The sequence below is a fragment of the Myxocyprinus asiaticus genome, chromosome 14 (assembly GCF_019703515.2).
Source record: "Myxocyprinus asiaticus isolate MX2 ecotype Aquarium Trade chromosome 14, UBuf_Myxa_2, whole genome shotgun sequence".
Taxonomy (NCBI): domain Eukaryota; kingdom Metazoa; phylum Chordata; class Actinopteri; order Cypriniformes; family Catostomidae; genus Myxocyprinus; species Myxocyprinus asiaticus.
This window is the reverse complement of record NC_059357.1, coordinates 27,873,315-27,893,907: the sequence shown is the minus strand read 5'-3', so window position 1 is coordinate 27,893,907 and position 20,593 is coordinate 27,873,315. Positions and strand designations below refer to the sequence as shown.

Below are 20,593 nucleotides of genomic sequence, written 5' to 3'. Positions count from 1 at the left end.
TTAAAGTTCCCTCTTAGCTTGGCAAATGCTTTTAAAAGTTTTGATTTAAGTCTATGCTTCCTGACTGGTAGGTTGCAGAGGAGTTGCAGAGTGGACCAATGAATGTTGAGGAAAAGGAGCTCTTACATCTGCTGACATCGCCACATCTCAAGGTACTAACAACTTACCTTCATATTACAGTAACTGTCGGTCAAAAACAAAACCTCATATCCTTTCTGTTTAATAGGCCGTTTTGTCAGTTCATGACACAGTGGCGCAGAAGAACTTTGACCCAGTGCTGCCTCCTCAGCTTGATGACTTTGATGATGATCTAGATGAGGAGTCTGTCAAGATCGTCCGCCTGGTCAAAAACAAAGAACCACTGGTGAGAGAAACAATGTTGGCTTCCACAAAAACATAAAAATTTTCAAACTTGTAAAAGGACAACTTGACCGAGACTGACAAAAATGTATTGTGGATTATTTCCCTTGATATTGTAACTGCGATTAATGTTTATTTACATAAAAGTTCTTATTTTTTGTGGGGCATCTGCATGCCATATTCTTTATGTAGGCTACACATTCAAATGAAGCTGAGAACTGTGTTCCTGAATAACTTGATTTATTGATGTTTAAAAAAGCAATAAAGACAGTGCCTAAATGGTCAACTTCACATTGGTCCTTTTTGGTAGCATGAAAAACAACGCTGTTTTTCACATTTTTATTAAGTTACGCAGAAAGCGAACAACTGACATGCCTGTGATTGGTTACAATGCTCAACCACTGCAAAAACCATGTAAATAGAAAAGTACATGTAGCCCTCTCACCAATGCACTGGCTCAAAATACAAGTATGTCTAGGGGAAATTCAAACTAAAAAAACTACGGGTGAGAGGCACATCTAAATTTACTTTAGTCATAAAGAGTATTTATTAACCAAGTAATGTCTAATAATTAAATACAACCCAGGACCTTCAGATTTTTACTGTTTAATATCTTATGTTACATTTGGAAATAACTTTGTAGATGAACCACTGTGCCCACATTACATCGTGTAAACCCCAATCTCAACGAAATTTACTCAGATGTCCCCTTTAACCTCCCCCTTTCTCTGCAGAAAGATCACAGGAGATTAAAATACTAAAACACTATTTATTCTTTTGACTTTTTTTTTCTTATTTCCCTTTGAAACTGAAGCAACTAATAACACTGTTAATTGAAATCAACACATATGAAACAAAAACTTTAAAAAAGAAATAAATTCAAATGAGTGATCACATGGAATACAAATTTCACACTAAATATGAAACATTCAGATTCACATTATACTCAAAAAAATAAAATACATTCCCAAACAAATTAAAAAAAAAAAGAAAATTACCCAGCTGGGATTTACGTCTCTTGTAGGCGCGCAAGGTAAGAGCTCAAATTAATGTGTTAGCGAACAGTTAGGAGTACTCACAAGATCCCACAAGAAAGCGATTCCAAAAAAACAACACAATACCAGATTTGAAGATGCACCAATGAAATGATCAGCAGATCCAGTCGTCCATGCATCCATCACAAACCATCTCTTCCAAAGATGAATCGGATGACATGTCCAGGCAAATCCTCCATCTTGTAGATAGGCCCGATCAGCACAGGCCACGAAAGCACGTCGGTCTCTCCTAATAAATCGCTCCACATTCACTCAGTCATCCCATGAGCTCCGAACACTTCAACCATTTCTTAACACTTTAATGTAAAATAAAACACGGGTATTGTCTCTCTTCCGAATACTTTCAAAGATGAAACAAACAAACAAAAAAAAAAAAAACAAGATAAACTGCGACACTCTCTTGGAGCGTTGCGCACGCACACGCTTTAGGTTCACGCAACTGTTGAATATAAATTATAATTTTTGAGCTCAGCGTCTTGTCGACACTCAGTTCCTCCCATCAACAGTCTTTAAGCTGTTCAATGTTTCTACTTTCAAATCAAAATTCTTTTCTTTTCCTCAGTCTTTAGACACTACATGTGTGTACTCTTTTCTCTTGCTTCCTGCACTCCCGAACTCTCTAGAAAAATCTCCTCTTTTTTCTCTCGTGACCCCGCCCCTTGAACTCTAGGGGTCAGATTATAAACACTTCATTTCTAAACAATTTAAAGGTATCTCCTAAAATACACCTTCCTATTATTTCTACCACTTCCACATCAATTTTAAACTTTTAAACATAAAATGACAAATATAAAATTACAAACCAAAAATAAACAACAACAAACACCTTTTTTTTACCCTTTTAGACAGTGTTACAAAACGCATTGTTGAAAAATAATTTTGTATACCCAATTTACATAAAATTGTAAAGATTAAAGCCTTTAAAGTTATGAAAGAACAATGAATAGACTACTAATAGATTTAGCAGGGCTCTACATACAGAAGTACACTTCTCTCATTATTTACTCTCCCGAATGCCATCCTAGAAGTGTATGACTTTCTTTCTTCTGCTGAACACAAATTAAGATTTATAGAAGAATATTTCAGCTCTGTAGGTCCTTACAATGCGAAATGTGAATGGGTATCAAAAATACATATCTTCAGATGCGATGTGATGGGTTTGGGTGGGAAACAGATAAATATTTAAGACATTTTTTACTATCAGTCTCCACTTTCACATTATTTTCTTTTATTTTTGGTGATTTGCATTCTTTGTGCACATCACCAGCTACTGGGCAGGACAATTTTCTTTTAAAAACAGACTTAAATATTCATCTGTTTCTCACCCACACCTATCATATAGCTTCTGGAGATATAGATTTAACCACTGGAGTCTAATGGATTACTGTTATGCTGCCTTTATCTGCATTTTGGAGCTTCAAAATTTTGGTCACCATTCACTTGCAGTGTATGGACCTACAGAGCTGAAATATTCTTCTAAAAATCTTCGTTTGTGTTCTGCAGAAGAAAGAAAGTTATACACATTTGGGATGGCATGAGGGTGAATAAATAATCAGAGAATGTTTATTTTTGGGTGAACTACACCTTTAAATGCTGTACTTGACACTTTTCACGATTGGTTAATTGTGGTAGCTATAATTGTAATCTTCATTATTTATTCGATTAAGTGTGCAGCCCTATCCAAGATTCTGTGTTTCTTTACGGTTTAGCCTTTTCTTTCTCTGTATCTCAGGGTGCCACTATTCGGCGGGACGAGTCTACAGGGGCCGTGATTGTAGCTCGTATCATGAAGGGAGGGGCTGCAGACAGGAGTGGTGAGTGACACTTCAAAGAATGTCTTTTATGTTCACACCTCATTTCAGTCCATGCTGAAATCTATAATAATTACAATACAAATCTATTTGACCTAGAATACTCATAACATATAAGAGTTGTGTTTTTAATAAAGGAGTTTATGGAGTATATCCATGAAAAAGCAGTCTTTAAAGGCTCTTTGTCTCTAAACCCATTGAAGTGTCTGAATATCCCAAGAGTCCCAGCATCTATACTGAGTGTGCTGGTTATGCTGATTTTCATGTCCATGCTGCCCACAAGGCAGCATGTCTTCTGTAATGACACATATCCCATCTACATGGTCAAGGGAGACCCTATCAAGAGAATCAAACAGACTTACTAACCACAGCTGTAGCAATGGGAAGAATATGATCCATACTCAGACTGTATGTTTGTGTTGGTAGGAATGATCTTCTTGCTCGTGAAAAATTAATTGAACTACTCATATTAAGTGTATTGTGGATTGCATAGCAGGTACAGCTAGAATGTGTAATAGACAATCTGTAATTCTGGTAGCCCTCCTCTCTCCAAAGGTCTGGTGCATGTAGGCGATGAACTAAGGGAAGTCAATGGCATCTCTGTAATGCACAAGAGACCAGATGAGATCAGTCAACTGCTGGTAACACCTTCCTCCTCTTTCTCCTCATAATCATATTACCCTGTTGAAAAGACTGATCATATTGTGAATTTGTTGACAGTAGGTCAAAAGTTCTGCTGCTGAAATCGGTTTGTTCTTACCAAATTCAAATCACTGCCCCCAGTGGCGGAAGCTGGAAGTGTTGCTGAACGTATAGGCATATGTGAACTCCAGTTTCCGGGTGAAATGCCCACAGAGTGGTGCCAAAAGCGAGATGTATTTTTAGTTGTAAGTGACGTAATAAAGTCAACAGGAAAGCTTATTTTGTTAACTCTGTCCCCTAACCCAAACCCCAAACCTAACCATCAGTGGAGTAAAGATGTAACCTTACAGTGAAAATGCAACCTCCGAATCACACACATTGTTTATGTGAGTACAATTACCTTCTGGTTTCCGTGGGACCATAACCCATCTCTTGGAGGTTGCTCGTGCAATGCACTATCAGCAGCACTAGAGGGAAAAGTTATCACGTGTGAATTGATGCAAAAATGTCTGATGGGTGATGATGCTTGTCAGTAATTCAGCGGAATGGGGTTATTTGAGGGTACATGAACATTTGGAAGTTACACGTCAATTTCCTGTGTGATTAATTGTTTCTGGTGAACAGCATGACTAAGCTGGTCCACCAGCTATATCAGCATCAGAAAAGCTCTAAACAGCATAAACCAGACTGAACTGGCATGGTTTAAGCTGGTCTTTTCAGCGAAAACTATGGTATTTTACCATAATGTCTTATAACAGAATCCACTGAGCTGTCTCTTTCTCTCTTAGTCTCAATCACAAGGCTCTATAACACTGAAGATAATCCCAGCAATCAAAGAGGAGGGCAAGCTGAAAGAGAGCAAGGTGAGTGACAATAAAAAACAGCAGAGGTCATTATCTGTTAAACCTATCATTTTAGAAAAACTAACAAACGATAACCACCCCAAGATCCCAGCATCTTTTTTATGACCACGGTTTGTATCTGGTTTGTACTCTGTGGCTTCTTCAGGTCTACATGCGGGCACTCTTTGACTACATTCCATTGGAGGACAAGGCCACGCCCTGTCAGGAGGCGGGGCTTCCGTTTACACGTGGAGACATACTGCAAGTGGTCAGTCAGGATGATCAGACATGGTGGCAGGCCAAGAGAGTGGGAGATAGCAACCTGCGTGCAGGACTCATCCCATCCAAACTGTTTCAGGAAAGGTGGGACAAATCATTCCTAAAATATACACACTAGTGCCTCAGATCTGTTCAGTCTGTATGAAGTTTAATGGTCTATGTGGTGTGGGTGCTTCACAATTGTAAGCTAGCTCACAGTTGCAAATTAATGCTAGTCTCTCAAAGCTGTGCTTCCTTTAGGCTAAATCAATAGAATTCATTCCGAATTTTGCATCAGAACAATTGCCCATAGGTCTTACATGAGAGAGATGGGCCAGGCTCTCTTCTTTTCCTTTTTCATCTCAGTGGGGTGCATCATGGCTGGATATACTCTCATGATAAGAATAGGAATTTCTTTCTCACAAATAAGCTTTTTCATCTTGCTCAGTAGCATTTATGATAGCTCTAGAGATGGGAATGTCAACTCATTAACTCACTATTGACTAAATCTGGAGAGGATGTCATTGTCTGGAGATTTAATGTTTTTCATTGTCTGAAGTTATCATTAAATGGTTTACTCCCGCAGGCGGTTTGCCTACAGAATCAAAATGGGCAGTCTTCCAAATCCCAAATCTACAAAAACAGCTGTCTGTGAGTATTTAAGTGATACTTGCTTACTGAAAACCCCTTCAATCATTATTTAGTGCTGACTAATGGAGGTATAATTTGCCTATTTGTGTGGTTGTGTGAAGTGGCCAGGTGATTATTGAACTTCAACCGAGTGCTTCATGTTCACTAATCTAAAGCTGATTAGAGAACAGACACATCTGCAGTTCAGCAACATGTCACCTCTTTCTCACTTTCTCTCTCTCTGTCTCTCATTCCATCTCTTGTTGTGTTGGTCTTCACTGCTGGATGCACTTTGACCTGCATGGCATCAGGGTCACTGTGGCATCTGAAATGATAAATGAGAATTTCAGAGTAAAATTAATTTCGGCTTTACTTTTTCCGGCTTCTTTTGTCATTCTCTCTTTTCCACTCTTATTACTGCCAACACCAGATGACCAGGGATGTGATAAAGGTGAGTGTTCTAGAGTTCACACTTAAACACACACACACTCAACATATACAGAGTGGGTCTGTGGTGATTAGGAAATTAGGCCAGTCTGTCACTTAATCCAATCTAATACCGCTACTGTCAGTGGGTCTGGACAGATACTACGCCTACTGTTCTACTGTACTCACGCTTGAACACAAATACTGTACAATGAGAGACATAGACTCCCAATCAATGCATACATTTGAATTCTAATAAGGCTCAAAAAAGACCAATCAAAATGGACCTGCAGTTGTAAACAGTCATTCAAGAAATTTCACACAAGCAAGAATGCTGTCTGCAGCATCGTGTCTATTGTCAAATCACATTTTAGTGCAAAAAGCTACGTCTTATTCACTCCTGCAATCTAGTTTAAGCAGACACAATCAAACCTGAAATAGAACTGCATTTTGAGTATTTAAACTTGAGTATTAAAAGTTATAGTCATTCCATTTCGCACAAACACACCTCCTTTCTATGTAAATTAGGCTTATTATAGATTACACTTCATTCACGTATATTGCCCGGTGCAATTTACATCGTGAAAATTAAATCTTTAAATGAAGATTTTTAAATGAAGATTTTTAAATCAAAATTAAAAATTTTATTCAAGAGAGATGTTTGTGTAAATTTTTTATTGATCATGTCAACAGCAATTAATCAAATAATAATCAAATGATGGAAAAGAGCGTTATAACCTGCCTTATATCCAGATGCATGGTGTAGTCAAGCATACTTTCGGCATGTTAAAGAGATGATTGATACGGTGTCTTGATCACAGTAGTGGAGTGATGCTGTGTAGTCCTGATCGCGGTGGTCTGCTGTATCCTCTGCTATATTTATATATTTATATCCTTTATCTCTAGTAAATTCACCATTCTATCTCTTCCATTTTTAAGTTTTCTTAACTATGATTTCTTCAGCTGTCAAATAATTTCAACCCTGATGTAATTTAATGTTCTTCCAATTCATGTTACAATTCATCCATTATTTTATGTTCTATCTTTATCAGTTTTATTCCAAGGTAGTAATTTTCATATGGCTGATACACAATGTTTCCACTGGGCAAATTTTCAAGCCTTATTATTCAAGCAAGGGAATCCTAATATTTACATTGCACCACACCTTCAATTTCTTCCTGGCAAATAACATACCCTGGTTTATTGGTCCATTTCTTCATGGCCACTGCTGACTGCTAAAACACCTGCTGCCCGCCTCCCTGCCTACTCTTTAAACCTGCTTTTCTAACTATAATCCTGCAGCCCTATTTTGCCCTCTATCCTCTCTCCTGGTTTTCTCTGCTCACTCCCTTCTCCCTGCTTGCCTCCCTACAGAGGACTGTGACTGTGAGGGCTATTTCAATGGACAGTACATAGGTGAGAACCTGCATGCCCACTCCTCTACCCAATGCCTGCAAATTCTAAACTTCTGCCTTTTATCGCTGCCTGCCTATGGGCCTTTCATAAAAATTGTGCTTCACGTGGTAACATCTAAATTAACTGGTTTGATTCAAAATATTATTTAACTAACAAAACACATTTTTACAGGTTAGGTCAGGTAGAAATTGCTCCTTAAGGGAACAATTGCAAGTTACCACTTTGTACAGTGTAGAACTATGGGAAGAGAGGAGCCCATGAAGTGTGGAGCTAATTGGGAGTATTTTTGAGAAGGGGAGGCTATTAGGGATATATTTAACAATGTGAAGGGAATTTTAGGTCAGTCAAAGCCTTTCACTGTAAAGAGACTCATTTGAAATGGTGCATTAATGCTTCTCTGGAGAATTGACATGAAACCTGACTTCTATATTTGTTCACGCCTTAGATTTAGGACAAGAATAAGAATGAGAGAGAGAGAGAGAGAGAGAGAGAGAGAGAGTTTTTGTGTAATTTCTCTTAGTTAAAAGTGTGAGCAACATGTCTGGCATGTTTCAAGTATCATTAGCTAATGAGTGTTAATTTAAGGATCTGATAAATGAGGGAAGTGAGATTGTTGGTGTGATATTCAGTTAATTTGGTGTTTGATCTTTCTTTTACAGCATATCACTATGCTATCTTCAGAAAGTCTAATGTACTAACTGCAAAAATAGCTCTAAATATGACAGAATGGTTGGACCAACAGGCAGATATAGGCTGACTCATGCACATAGCTTTTCACCTCCATGGCAGTCTTCACCTTTTCTCTGAAACCAGAAACCTCTTTCTTAGTGATCTGTGAAGACAAGTGTGACAAACTAATTAGTAATACGTTCTGTGGGTGGCAAATATATGCTTAGTTACCTTATTGTATGATATTTGAAACACCAGTTTTTTCATCTGGTTCAAATGTGACCAAAAAGCCTCAGGTTGAAACAATGTTAAAAAAAATGTTACCTTATTTTCCTCCCCTCTGGCATGTATAGCTTCTCCCATGCCCACCTTCTCTCTGGATTTATTCCTCTGCTTTAGTAAATGTCCTGTACCCTTAAACCCCACCCCCTTAAAGCCACTGTCAGGCTGCTTCCCTGCTACTGGACACTTTGCACATTCCACCCTGCACGATTGGCTGTTCGCTCACTCACTGAGTCAAGTGTGTGATGGCTAATGTGCCTGATGGCAAATCTCAGCCCTAAGCCACTGACCTGGAGTCATAATTACCATATTATAGACCTAATATTGGGAAGTGCCGAAGATCAGAGCAGGAAAGTTTAAATTAAGTCCGTCTGAATGTCAGGTTTCTTGCTTATTGAAAAGCCATTAAGTAAATTACAAGACTTACTTGGGAAGTAAATGGAGAAAGTAAGTACTGCTTAAGTACTGTTTAAGTTTGCTCAGTGTAAGTTAAACTTGGGTCAGTTGTTAAGGGCATAATGTGGCTAACGCACAAGTGTGAGGTGGTCTAATGCGCATTGTAGTCTCTTCTAAGTGTAATGCAGTGGTGCCCTCCTGTGGCCAGGTGTTTTCCTGGGACTTTTACTCAGGTAAAGTTATTTTTCTACCCCACACAGCTGCTACTACTAACCTCCAATCCATGTCCTGTGAATATCACATTTCACATTTCAGGGATGCTGCTGGAGGGTAGGACAAAGAATAAAGATATGGTTTAGAAGTGGTATTGGAGTTTGTGTTACAGTTAAGGGCTATATTTGTTTATATTTAGGGTTAGCTAAAGGATCAGGGTTAATGGTTAGGTTACGGCCTATTAACTAGTTCAGTTTCAGTGGCTGTTGTATCCTCTGTCAATAACTTTAGCTATTACTATAGGGATAAATTATTGTTAGAATTTCTACACTAAAATAATAATATACATTTTTATTGCACTTTTGACTGAACAGCTTTAATTACATCATAAACTCAGCAAAAAAAGAAACATCCCTTTTTCAGGACATTGTATTTTAAAGTTAATTTGGTAAAAATCCAAATAACTTTACAGATCTTTATTGTAAAGGGTTTAAACAATGTTTTCCATGCTTGTTCAATGAACCATAAACAAATAATGAACATGCACATGTGGAACAGTCATTAAGAAACTAACAGCTTACAGACGGTAGGGAATTATGGTCACAGTTATAAAAACTTAGGACACTAAAGAGACCTTTCTACTGACTCTGAAAAACACCAAAATAAAGATGCCCAGGGTTCCTGCTCATCTGCGTGAACGTGCCTTAGGCATGCTGCATGGAGGCATGAGGACTGCAGATGTGGCCAGGGCAATAAATTGCAATGTCCGTACTGTGAGATGCCTAAGACAGCGCTAGAGGGAGACAGGAAGGACAGCTGATTGTCCTCGCAGTGGCAGACCATGTGTAACAACACCTGCACAGGATCGGTACATCCGAATATCACACCTGCGGGACAGGTACAGGATGGAAACAACAACTGCCCGAGTTACACCAGGAACACACAATCCCTCCATCAGTGCTCAGACTGTCCACAATAGGCTGAGAGAGGCTGGACTGAGGGCTTGTAGGCCTGTTGTAAGGCAGGTCCTTACCAGACATCACCGACAACAATGTCGCCTATGGGCACAAACCCACCTTCGCTGGACCAGACAGGACTGGCAAAAAGTGCTCTTCAATGACGAGTCGTGGTTTTGTCTCACTAGGGGAGATGGTCGGACTCGGGTTTATCGTCGAAGGAATGAGTGTTACACCGAGGCCTGTACTCTGGAGCGGGATCGATTTGGAGGTGGAGGGTCTGTAATGGTCTGGGGTTTTGTGTCACAGCATCATCTGACTGAGCTTGTTGTCATTGCAGGCAATCTCATCGCTGTGCGTTACAGGGAAGACATCCTCCTCCTTCAAGTGGTACCCTTCCTGCAGGCTCATCCTGACATGACTCTCCAGCATGACAATGCCACCAGCCATACTGCTCGTTCTGTGCATGCAAGACAGGAATGTCAGTGTTCTGCCACGTCCAGCGAAGAGCCCGGATCTCAATCCCATTGGGAACATCTGGGACCTGTTGGATCGGAGGGTGAGGGCTAGGGCCATTCCCCCCAGAAATGTCCAGGAACTTGCAAGTGCCTTGGTGGAAGTGTGGGGTAACATCTCACATCAAGAACTGGCAAATCTGGTGCAGTCCATGAGGAGGAGATGCACTGCAGTACTTAATGCAGCTGATACTGAGATACTGACAGTTACTTTTGAATCTTTTTATGTTCATACAAATATTTACACATGTTAAGTTTGCTGAAAATAAAAGCAGTTGAAAGTGAGAGGATGTTTCTTTTTTTGCTGAGTTTATAAGGTGGAATTCTGTTTTATAAGATATTCACAAAATATCACTTCCAAATACATAAACTATAAATCTAAAACCAAAACATTATTCTTAATTCTTAATTAAAAATAATAATAATGCAGCCTGATTTGTGGCCTGTTCTCTTGAATCTCCATCTCAGCTGGTTTGCGGAGAAGTTTCCGTCTAAGTCGGAAAGATCGTCGTGGTTCTACAGGAGAGGTCATTGTTTCTGACAAGAATGAGACAGAGTTCCTGACCTATGAAGAGGTGACACGCTACCAGCAGAGGCCCAATGAGAGGCCACGATTAGTAGTTCTCATTGGTAAGATAATATCGAATATTTATAATTAGAAGAACTGGTCTTAAAGTTCAATGTTAATTGAATGTTAACTGAACTTTAAAATTAAATGAAGTAAATTTAAATATGAAATGTAAGTATACTTAAATGAATAAATAAAATGTAATATACAAATGTGTAACTTTTGTGTCATAACATAGCCCACAAACATAGCACGCAGCACATCCTAAAGAAACTAAACATTTAATTGGTCTGAATCAATGAGCCCATTCACATGCACAGCAATACAGTGAAAACTACCAAAAATCAGCTTACTTAAAAAAATCAGACAACGGAAGAAAACCGCACTTACATGACACTTCATGATCGGGTTATTCTCTGCTTTTGACATAAAACCGTGAAGAGGCATATGCACACATTTGCGTACATTGGATACGCCGGTGAGAACGCAAGTAAAGGTGTTTGCAAGCAATGCGAAATCTAAATAATGGGCAAAAATCTACCTGTGTCGATCGGTTTATTCTTAAGCCATTTATGACCTTACACCAATAAAGGAGGGCTGTTTAATGCATTTACTGTGCATGACCAAACATGTTGTCAGCTTATTAAGCATAATGTGTGTGGTCAGGTAAACGTTTTGAGCGGCTTTCCTTTAAGGGGGTATGGTCATAAATAGCTTAAGAATAAACTGATCGTCACAGCTAGATTTTTGGCCAGGGACATTACACAGATTTTGCATTGCATGTAACCTTTACCGCCGTTCTTGCCGCTTATCCAATGTGCGCACCTGTTGTGTGCATGACTAATTAAGTTTTGGGGTGAAAAGCAGAGAATAACCATCAGCATATAGACCTTATTCACAACAACGCCCTCTTTGACGGTAATGGCAGCGAGGCTGTGAGAGATTGTACACCTGTCTTAAAGAGTCTTTGGATCGTTCTGCTGCCAAAACATTGAAAAAACATCTTTACAAGAAATTTCAGTGGACAAAACACTCCAGACAACATGAGTTGTGGAAAATTAGATGTGATCTGGGAGCTTTTTTATAGCTTTAAAAGGCGCATGTCATTGAACAGATGGTAAGTGCCTCACAGCCTCATTTTCAATCCCATCAAAAATCAAAGATGGCGCTACTGTGAACAGAAACAATGAGTTCATTGATTGGTTACATACATACGTCTCAGCATTTTTCAAAGCTAATCATATGCTTTGTCTTGTTAATTGTCATTAAAATAAGACTTGACACACTCAGAACAAGGAAGCTAGAGTGCTTACCATGGCTAGTTCGTCTTCATGACATGACAGACTACTTATTTCTCATTTCAGAAAATATGCTTGAAACGAAAATTATTGTAAAACGAGTTCTTACCAGTACTAGAAAGAAATGGGGCAGTATCGTTAAGCACTTGGAATATAACATAAAAAATTGGCTGAAAATTCACAATACATTCCATAAATATTAGCTTCATTACAGCAGAAGCATAACCCCCCCCAACCCTCCACTCTCCACCCCCCCACCCCCAACTCTGTCATTGCGTCCCACATTCTAATGATCACACTGACACCTAGTGCCAACCTTCGAATGTACTTGTAATCTAACTTATGTTTTGAGGTACCTTTATTGTCACTTTAAAAAAAAAAACAAAAAAAAAAACAATATTATATTTTTGCATATCCTTGTGCAGGTTCTCTGGGAGCACGCATCAATGAGCTGAAGCAAAAAGTAATTGCAGACAATCCCCACTGTTATGCAGTGGCTGTGCCCCGTAAGTCTTCACACTCTTCTTTAATTGTTCCAAGATAAATAATAATAATAATAATAATAATTAAAGAAAAAAAAAAGAGTATTCTGCTAAATACACTGGTACACAAACTAAAAATAAATAAAATAAATACACAATCTATAATCATTTAAACATGTTTTTTTGTTGTTGTGTTTTTTTAATTTTTTTTTTTTTTTTTTTTACAAATAATCTATGAACTTTAAACAACGCTTTTCTAAATGTTACTCTCTCTGTATCTCTATTTCCATCCCTCATCACAGACACCACACGGCCCAAAAAGAGTCATGAAAAGGAGGGAGTGGAGTACCACTTTGTAACCAAGCAGGCCTTTGATGCTTATGCACAAAATAGCAAGTGAGTGATAGACTGCAAATGTGAGGTGGTTGTTTTGTAATCATTGGCCTATATCTGTATATGTTTTATACAAACCTTCTGTTACACAAGATTTGTCTATTTTTAAATTCATACATTCATCGTTTCAACAAATGAATGCATTCATGTTTTTATAATGATCAAACCCCGAATACGCACACTGTTAGGCTAGAAGCCTAGTCTGCTATTTTGAACCAAAATTCGGAAACAAAAAGCAGTTGAAGGATGACTTGTTCTTAATTGAATTATTTATCTGACTCCATTAAGATAAATCTGACTCCAATTAAAGTAGTTGTAAATTTAGAATTGTATTGATTAAAAAGACAGTACTTCTAAGAAGTAGATGGAAAGCATAGGATTAAACTTAATGAATCAAAGTTATAATCGCTGAAGCTTTCAGTATGAAAAAGAGATCCAAAGACCTTTAAAGCAAGTGAAGTAATTTATTGTTACACAATTAAATATACAAACAGTAAAATGGAAAATGTATTGATTAGGAAATTGTACCTATAACAGTTGACACACTGTTCTGCGGGAGAGGCCACATAGGACTGTCTCCCCGAGCAAGATATTGTTAACATTTCAAAGAGATGGCAATCAGAATCTAAAGGAACCAAAACCTTATATGCAAATGTATGCTGTATACAGAGGTAAATGGTCACAGGTCTGGAAGGGGAGAGGCTCTCCTAAACCTATGATCAAGTGAAAGTCTTCAAATAGTATTAACGGATGTCCAAACACTTCCATATACTTAATCACATTTCTATTAATTTTGTAGGCTGTAAAATGAGACTAAACGTGACAAGTTTATCAATTGAGACACAGAAGTTATATTACAGTGAGTACAGTTTAGTCCTGTAGCCAAATGGTTGCAGTTTTCAAGGGTGTTTGGCAGGGGGAGCTATCCTATCCGCTTTCACAGACTGAATCACACTGTGTTGACAATAGGAGATGCTACAGTCCTTAATAATATGCATATAAAGAGACTTTACTATGTGATGTGAAAGAGATATCTAATTCAAATGCATAATCTAAAGAGACCATCGTTTTGCTAAGCCCTACAACACCACTGAAATATGTATGACTCTGATTTACTCTTACTTTAATTTTGTCCATAGATTTATTGAGTATGGAGAGTATAAGGAGAATCTGTATGGTACCAGTATAGAAGCCATCCGTTCTGTTCAAGCCAAGAACAAGATGTGTCTGGTGGATGTACAGCCTGAGGTAAATTAGAGCAGCTCTTGCCCCAGGCTGTGCTGACTCAAGAATTATCCTACACTCTGCCCACTGTAAACATTACCATTTTTAATTTACATGAAAACAGCACAACTGTTCTCTATGGTGACCCAGAGGTGCACAACACAACAAAATTTACAAAGCAAACAAAAGTTCACAACACAAAGAAATCAAGCCACTACACAAAGAAATTAAGCCACAAAAAAACAAAAACAAAAAAACAATATATATATATATATATATATATATATATATATATATATATATATATATATATATATATAATACAAAATAAAAAATTAATAAAAGAAAAATACAAAAAAATAAAAGAAAATAAGCTACAACACAAAGATTAAGAAAGGACTCCATGAAAATAGAGCGTTTATTATAATACTCAGCTTCACGATACACAAATGTCTCTGCCAAATATACTTAAATTAAAATCATAACATACAGTACTGTGCAAAAGTTTTAGGTACTTGTGAAAAATGTTGCATAGTGAGGATGTCTTCAAAAATAATGACATATATAGTTTTCATTTGTCAATTAACATCATACAAAGTCCAGTAAACATAAAAAAATCTAAATCAATATTTGGTGTGAGCACCTTTGCCTTCAAAACAGCACCAATTCTCCTAGTTACACCTGGACACAGTTTTTCTTTGTTTGGAGATAGGATGTTCCAAGCTTCTTGGAGAATTCACCACAGTTCTTCTATCTATTTCGGCTGTCTCAATTCCTTCTGTCTCTGCATGTAATCCCAGACTGACTCGATGTTCAGTGGGGGGCTCTGTGGGGGCAATGCCATCTCTTGCAGAGTGCCCTGTTCTTCAATTCTAATCTTTTCTATTTGCAAAAGTAATGTTTGGGAGTCTAACATTTATATTTCCTATTGACACTCTAAAGCTGAAGATATAAATAAACATCTTAAGACAAATGTTTTTGTGAAACATCTTAAGTGCCTAAGGCTTTTGCACGGTACTGTGTATCTACTTTACTCACATTGGGAATGTCTTATCTGTCCTACCCTCCTCATGTAAGCATGTAATCCACAGTTTTCCTGAACAACCACTGGGTGGCGCCATGATGATTCTAACTGTTTTCTGTTTCTGGTCTCAAGACGTAATGGTAAACTAAATGAAATGTGCAATCCATGTTATTTGGAGTAAAAATGTATTTCACACTCAACAGTGCAGTTGTTGGCTGTCATAAAAACTCAGAGTATTTAATGATATCAACATATCTAACCTCAGATCATCGCTTCATTACATCTACATACTCAGATGAGGCACTGTAAAAAAAATGGTCATCTTGACTCTGTGAAGTATCGACACTATAGAGCCATGTGTTTTTGACAGTTTCTACAAATGTACTTAACCCGCTAAGAATAAACATGATGTGTGTGAAAACACTGAAGACCGGAAATTGAAAACAGGCGAATCGTGGAACACTTCTGCGTTCGGGAAAAAGTTGGATACTGCCAAAAAAGTAAAAATAAAATAAAATAAATAAAATCTAAACATTATTTACCAGGTCGATGTTGCCCCATAGCATTTCCGTTGTGGCTTAATTTCTTTGTGTTGTGGCTTTATTTCTGTTGTGGCTAAATTTATTTGTATTGTGGCTTAATTTCATTGTGTTGTAGATGAATTTATTTGGGTTGTGACTTAATTTCTTTGTGTTGTGTCTTAATTTCATTATGTTGTGGCTGAATTTATTTGTGATGTGGCTTAGTTTCTTTGTATTGTAGCTTGATTCCTTTGTATTGTGAACTTTTGTTTGCGTTGTAAATTTCATTGTGTTGTGCACCTCTGGGCCACCATAGTTAAAAAAAAATAAATAAAAAAAAATAAAAAAAATCAGAAACAAAAAATAAACAATGCACAAATACAAATGTACTATTGTTTTTAGATAATAAAAAAAAAAAAAACATGATAAATGACTGACTCTGAGTTTGGCTATATTTTCACTGTTTTCTGCAACAGTTACCTTACATATCCAAGATGTAATTCTCCTTCGTCTTAATCACACATTGACGTGTGCTAACTAGTTTAACATTCAGGTGGAGCTATTGCCTATTGCAGCAAGCATACCAGTTGTGCAGGATCACATTAAATTATGAGGTTCACTGCAACTGGGTTAAGAGTAGATACAATGCATGAGATGATCTCCCAGTGAAACTCAACTGTTGGAGTTTTTTAAACCTCAAACCTCTTAATAAAAAAAGAGTATCTATCTTTTGTCTTCTCTATGGTCTATCTATTGTACAGATAGCGTGTTTCATCATGTAATTTCAGACAGACAGACAGACAGACAGACAGACAGACAGACAGATAGATAGACAGATAGATAGATAGATAGATAGACAGATAGAGATCTACATGCTCTATTCTGTGTTTGTATGAGTAACCACCCTACAAAAGTGGTTCTGTTGTTTACCTTGCCACAGGCACTGAAGACCCTGCGGACAGCAGAGTTTAAGCCTTATGTCATTTTCGTAAAACCAAGAATCCCAGAGAGCCGCAGACGCCGCAGTGCTGGCACATCATCAGGAGGGGGTGAACATGGGCGAATCACAGTGAGTCTGATTATGGGTTTACATCATTCAGCTGCAAGGAAACCCTGTGGTGCTGATCAAGGATAATTCTTCCAACCTCTCAACAATCAGACTTCAAATTGATTCTTCTAATTATAATTGGAATACAATTACAGTGACTGGCTGATTTCAAAATCAGCAAGGTTCTTCTCCAATGCAAAATTTATGATAAAATCACAGGATCAACAGACATGAGTTTTTCTTTTAATTGCACATATCTACTGTCATCTCTCTTTCATTTTGTTCTCCTCATTCATATTCTTGTACTACTCGCTCTTTATCTCTCAGGAGGAGGACCTGCAGGAAATGCGTCTGTCGGCACAGCAGATAGATCAGCAGTACGGTCACCTGGTGGATCGAATACTGATTAAGGAAGACACAGCCAGTGCCTGTGCAGAACTACGTAGCATCCTGGAGAGATTGGAACGGGAGACCTTCTGGGTTCCTGTGAGCTGGGTCAAGGCCTAGGACCCCCCCTGTACTCCAATCCAGACTATTGACCAATACGCCTTGCAGTGCTGGGCTTCTTTTTCTTCAATTCTGTGCAGACTGACTGCACTGGGCTTGCCATCTCTACATGGGTCTCCAAGGGGAGGGAGTTTTAGATTAGCATAAAGAGAGTGTGAATGTCTTAATACAGATTTTGTTTCTGGTCTGGGACATGCAGTCACAAATGCACTTACATGAATTAATGATCTAATTTATTTTTTTAATGACATTGGTTATTTATTATTTGGTTTATAATGTTATATGATTTGTGTGTTGTTTGTTTTTTTGACACTTTGTGGCTTTCTTTTTATTATTTAATATGTTTCAATAGACTGTTCACTAAAGAAATATTTAAGATAGAACAAAAATGAAATCAGTGTCAGATCATATTATCAGGGAGGCGAAACGTTAACCTTTGGCTGTGGAATGTGGTTGTCATGGCAATGACAGTGTTCTTCCGAACTCCTCATAAAAAAAAGAAAAAAAAGAAGAAAAAAAAAGGAAAGTGGCACTTCTGGGAAATGTAAATGTTGAACTGTAAATGTTTGAACAATGCATATCAAGCTGCTCTCTTGCAATGCACACCCATATAGGGATTTTTTTTTTTTTTTTTTTTAGCAACTACTTCAGTTTGTAATAGAAATAAGGTTCTCTTTAAAGAGCATGAGTGATAAATCTTTAATCCTTTCAGAAGAAAATATTAAACTCCTGCTGTGCCAACAGTCTCAGTGCACATAGCTTTTCATCTTGACAGCAGATTTTCTTTATTTTGAAGATTGCAAAATACTATGCCAAAGCACTTAAGCTGCACAATATGTACATGTGTTAAAGGGTTGTTACCATAGGTTTAGCTGAACTGAGACCCCCAGGCTTCTTATTTTAACACTAGACATAGAATTGTGAATAAATGGTTAGAAGTTAAACTCTGGTTTTAAAGTTAAATGGAAGCAGTTCAGTGTGTATATATTACAACTGCATCATGAGCTCAAGTGTACCTGTTTTTTTTTTTTTTTTACTTTCACATTTGCAATCTATCCAGAACTTTTTGCCATTTCCCAACATATCATACAATTCCTCTTAATCCTACCTCACCCTGGTTTTAAACCAAAATTGTTGTAAACTGCCACACTTTGGTGTAAAATTGTCTTGAACTGATAGCAATTAAAAATCAAAACCCACTGAGAAAACTTTCCTGTCTAACATATGCACAGAATTACTCATGGTTTTATAGTACACTACCCTACAAACACAAAATGCAGTTAAAAGGATAGTTTACCTAAAAATGAAAATTCTCTCATTATTTACTCATCCTCATGCCATCACAGATGTTTATGACTTTATTTCTTCTGCTGAACACAAACAAAGATTTTTAGAAGAATATCTCAGCTCTGTAGTTCCATACAATGCAAGTTATAGACCTTTCAAGCTCCAAAAATCACAAAGGCCTCGTAAAAGTAATCCATATGACTCTAGTGGTTAAATTAATATCTTTAGAAACAATAAGATAGGTGTGAGTGAGAAACAGATCAATATTTGTAATTTTGTTATTATAAATCTTAACTTTCACTTACAACTTTACATCTGAAATTCATTTTGTGCCTGTTTAGATTCATTTTCACATCTGAAAGTGAAAGTGGAGATTTAGAGTAAAAAAGGACTTAAATATTGTTCTGTTTTTCACCCACACCTATCATATTGCCAGGGCCGGACTTAGGGGTGTGGAGCCCTTAGGCTGGACTCTTTGCTGGGACTCTACCTACACCATAAAATATTATGCTGATCAAGATATTTCTAAGAGAAAACCATAGTAATGTAGCACTGAATGATTCAGACTCTGGCTACACACGCAAAGACACAGAATGGTAGGCTTTTACACCATCAGGCCTGAAGATGTTGCCCAAGGAAAAAAAAAAAAAAATCTTCTGAAATAATGAGACAAGTTTTATTCCAACAAGACAAAAATGTTTATTCAAACATGAATAGACATCAAATTAGTCAAGTGCCATTTCCAGTCATCTAGATTAACTAGGAGGGACTTAACAGCCACTCAAATTTTTGTTTTCCTATTCTTTGTCAAGTCCTTGATCTGAAAACAAAAAAACAAAAAACAAAACGACGACAACAACAACAACAACAACAAAATCTTCCTCACCAGGTCACTCTCAAGAGACACCAGAGTCAGATAATTCAGCCTGTCTTGCCCCATTGTGGATGTAAGCAAATAAAGAGTGATCGCCACAAGCATTGTTGACAGGCGTTATCAAATAAAACTTCAAAGCACTGCCTACATTTGGTAACTTGGCCTGCAGGTGGACTGTATAAGTTCCCAAGCAGATGAAACATTTTTTGTTATTGAAAAGTTCTCTGAATTGGAAAATCTACTCCACAAAATTCAACTCCATGCTACAACATAACATATGTGCTACCATTACAGAAACAAAATCAAGTATTTGTAGAAAGAACTAAAAAAAGTAGCACTAAAAGCCTCACACTCTGGCTAAACACAGAGACACACAAAGGACAAATGGTAGGCTAATACACCATATCAGGACTTAGATGTACAGTAGATCATGGGAAAAATACATAAAACAGAATAATAAAATAAAACAGAACATGCTATTGGTTAACTAAAAAAAAAAAAAAAGTACCGATTTCTCTCTCCAGTCATCCAGATATACAGTAGTATTGGAAGGAAGTAACAGCAACTTAAAGTTTTATTTTTCTACATTTGTTTTTAAGCCTATTCTATTCTGAGCCTATTCTTCACTAGTTTCATCTTGGAGAACGAGTGCTCACCACTCGCATTGGTGACAGGCAATGTCAAACAGAGCCTCAAAGCAATGTCTACATTTGGGAATATGACCTGCAGGTTTCTTTCCCTAATAAACTGTAAAAGATCCTCAGCAGATGACATACGTATTTATGCTGCTGACAAATTCTTTGAACTGGACGATCTCCTCCACAAAATCCAGCTCCAGATCAATTGAGTATCTCTTCTGCATATCAGATGCTTTGCTCCACAGCTCTTGCACAGAG

At 37.5% G+C, this 20,593-nt stretch overlaps 1 protein-coding gene across 1 annotated transcript in view; it reads left to right on the top strand.

The window, feature by feature from the left end:
• LOC127451832 (MAGUK p55 subfamily member 3-like) overlaps positions 1 to 18,616 on the top strand; it is a 29,013-nt gene extending 10,397 nt beyond the window's left edge. The window contains exons 5-19 of the mRNA XM_051716802.1: positions 72 to 152; positions 227 to 364; positions 3,148 to 3,229; positions 3,782 to 3,867; positions 4,657 to 4,731; positions 4,877 to 5,073; positions 5,555 to 5,619; positions 6,029 to 6,049; positions 7,399 to 7,440; positions 10,940 to 11,101; positions 12,763 to 12,843; positions 13,122 to 13,215; positions 14,352 to 14,460; positions 16,922 to 17,050; positions 17,357 to 18,616. Coding sequence (XP_051572762.1) covers positions 72 to 152; positions 227 to 364; positions 3,148 to 3,229; positions 3,782 to 3,867; positions 4,657 to 4,731; positions 4,877 to 5,073; positions 5,555 to 5,619; positions 6,029 to 6,049; positions 7,399 to 7,440; positions 10,940 to 11,101; positions 12,763 to 12,843; positions 13,122 to 13,215; positions 14,352 to 14,460; positions 16,922 to 17,050; positions 17,357 to 17,536 — 1,542 coding nt within the window. The 3' untranslated portion in view covers positions 17,537 to 18,616. The remainder of the gene's footprint in view (positions 1 to 71; positions 153 to 226; positions 365 to 3,147; positions 3,230 to 3,781; positions 3,868 to 4,656; positions 4,732 to 4,876; positions 5,074 to 5,554; positions 5,620 to 6,028; positions 6,050 to 7,398; positions 7,441 to 10,939; positions 11,102 to 12,762; positions 12,844 to 13,121; positions 13,216 to 14,351; positions 14,461 to 16,921; positions 17,051 to 17,356) is intronic.
• The last annotated feature ends 1,977 nt before the right edge of the window (positions 18,617 to 20,593 follow it).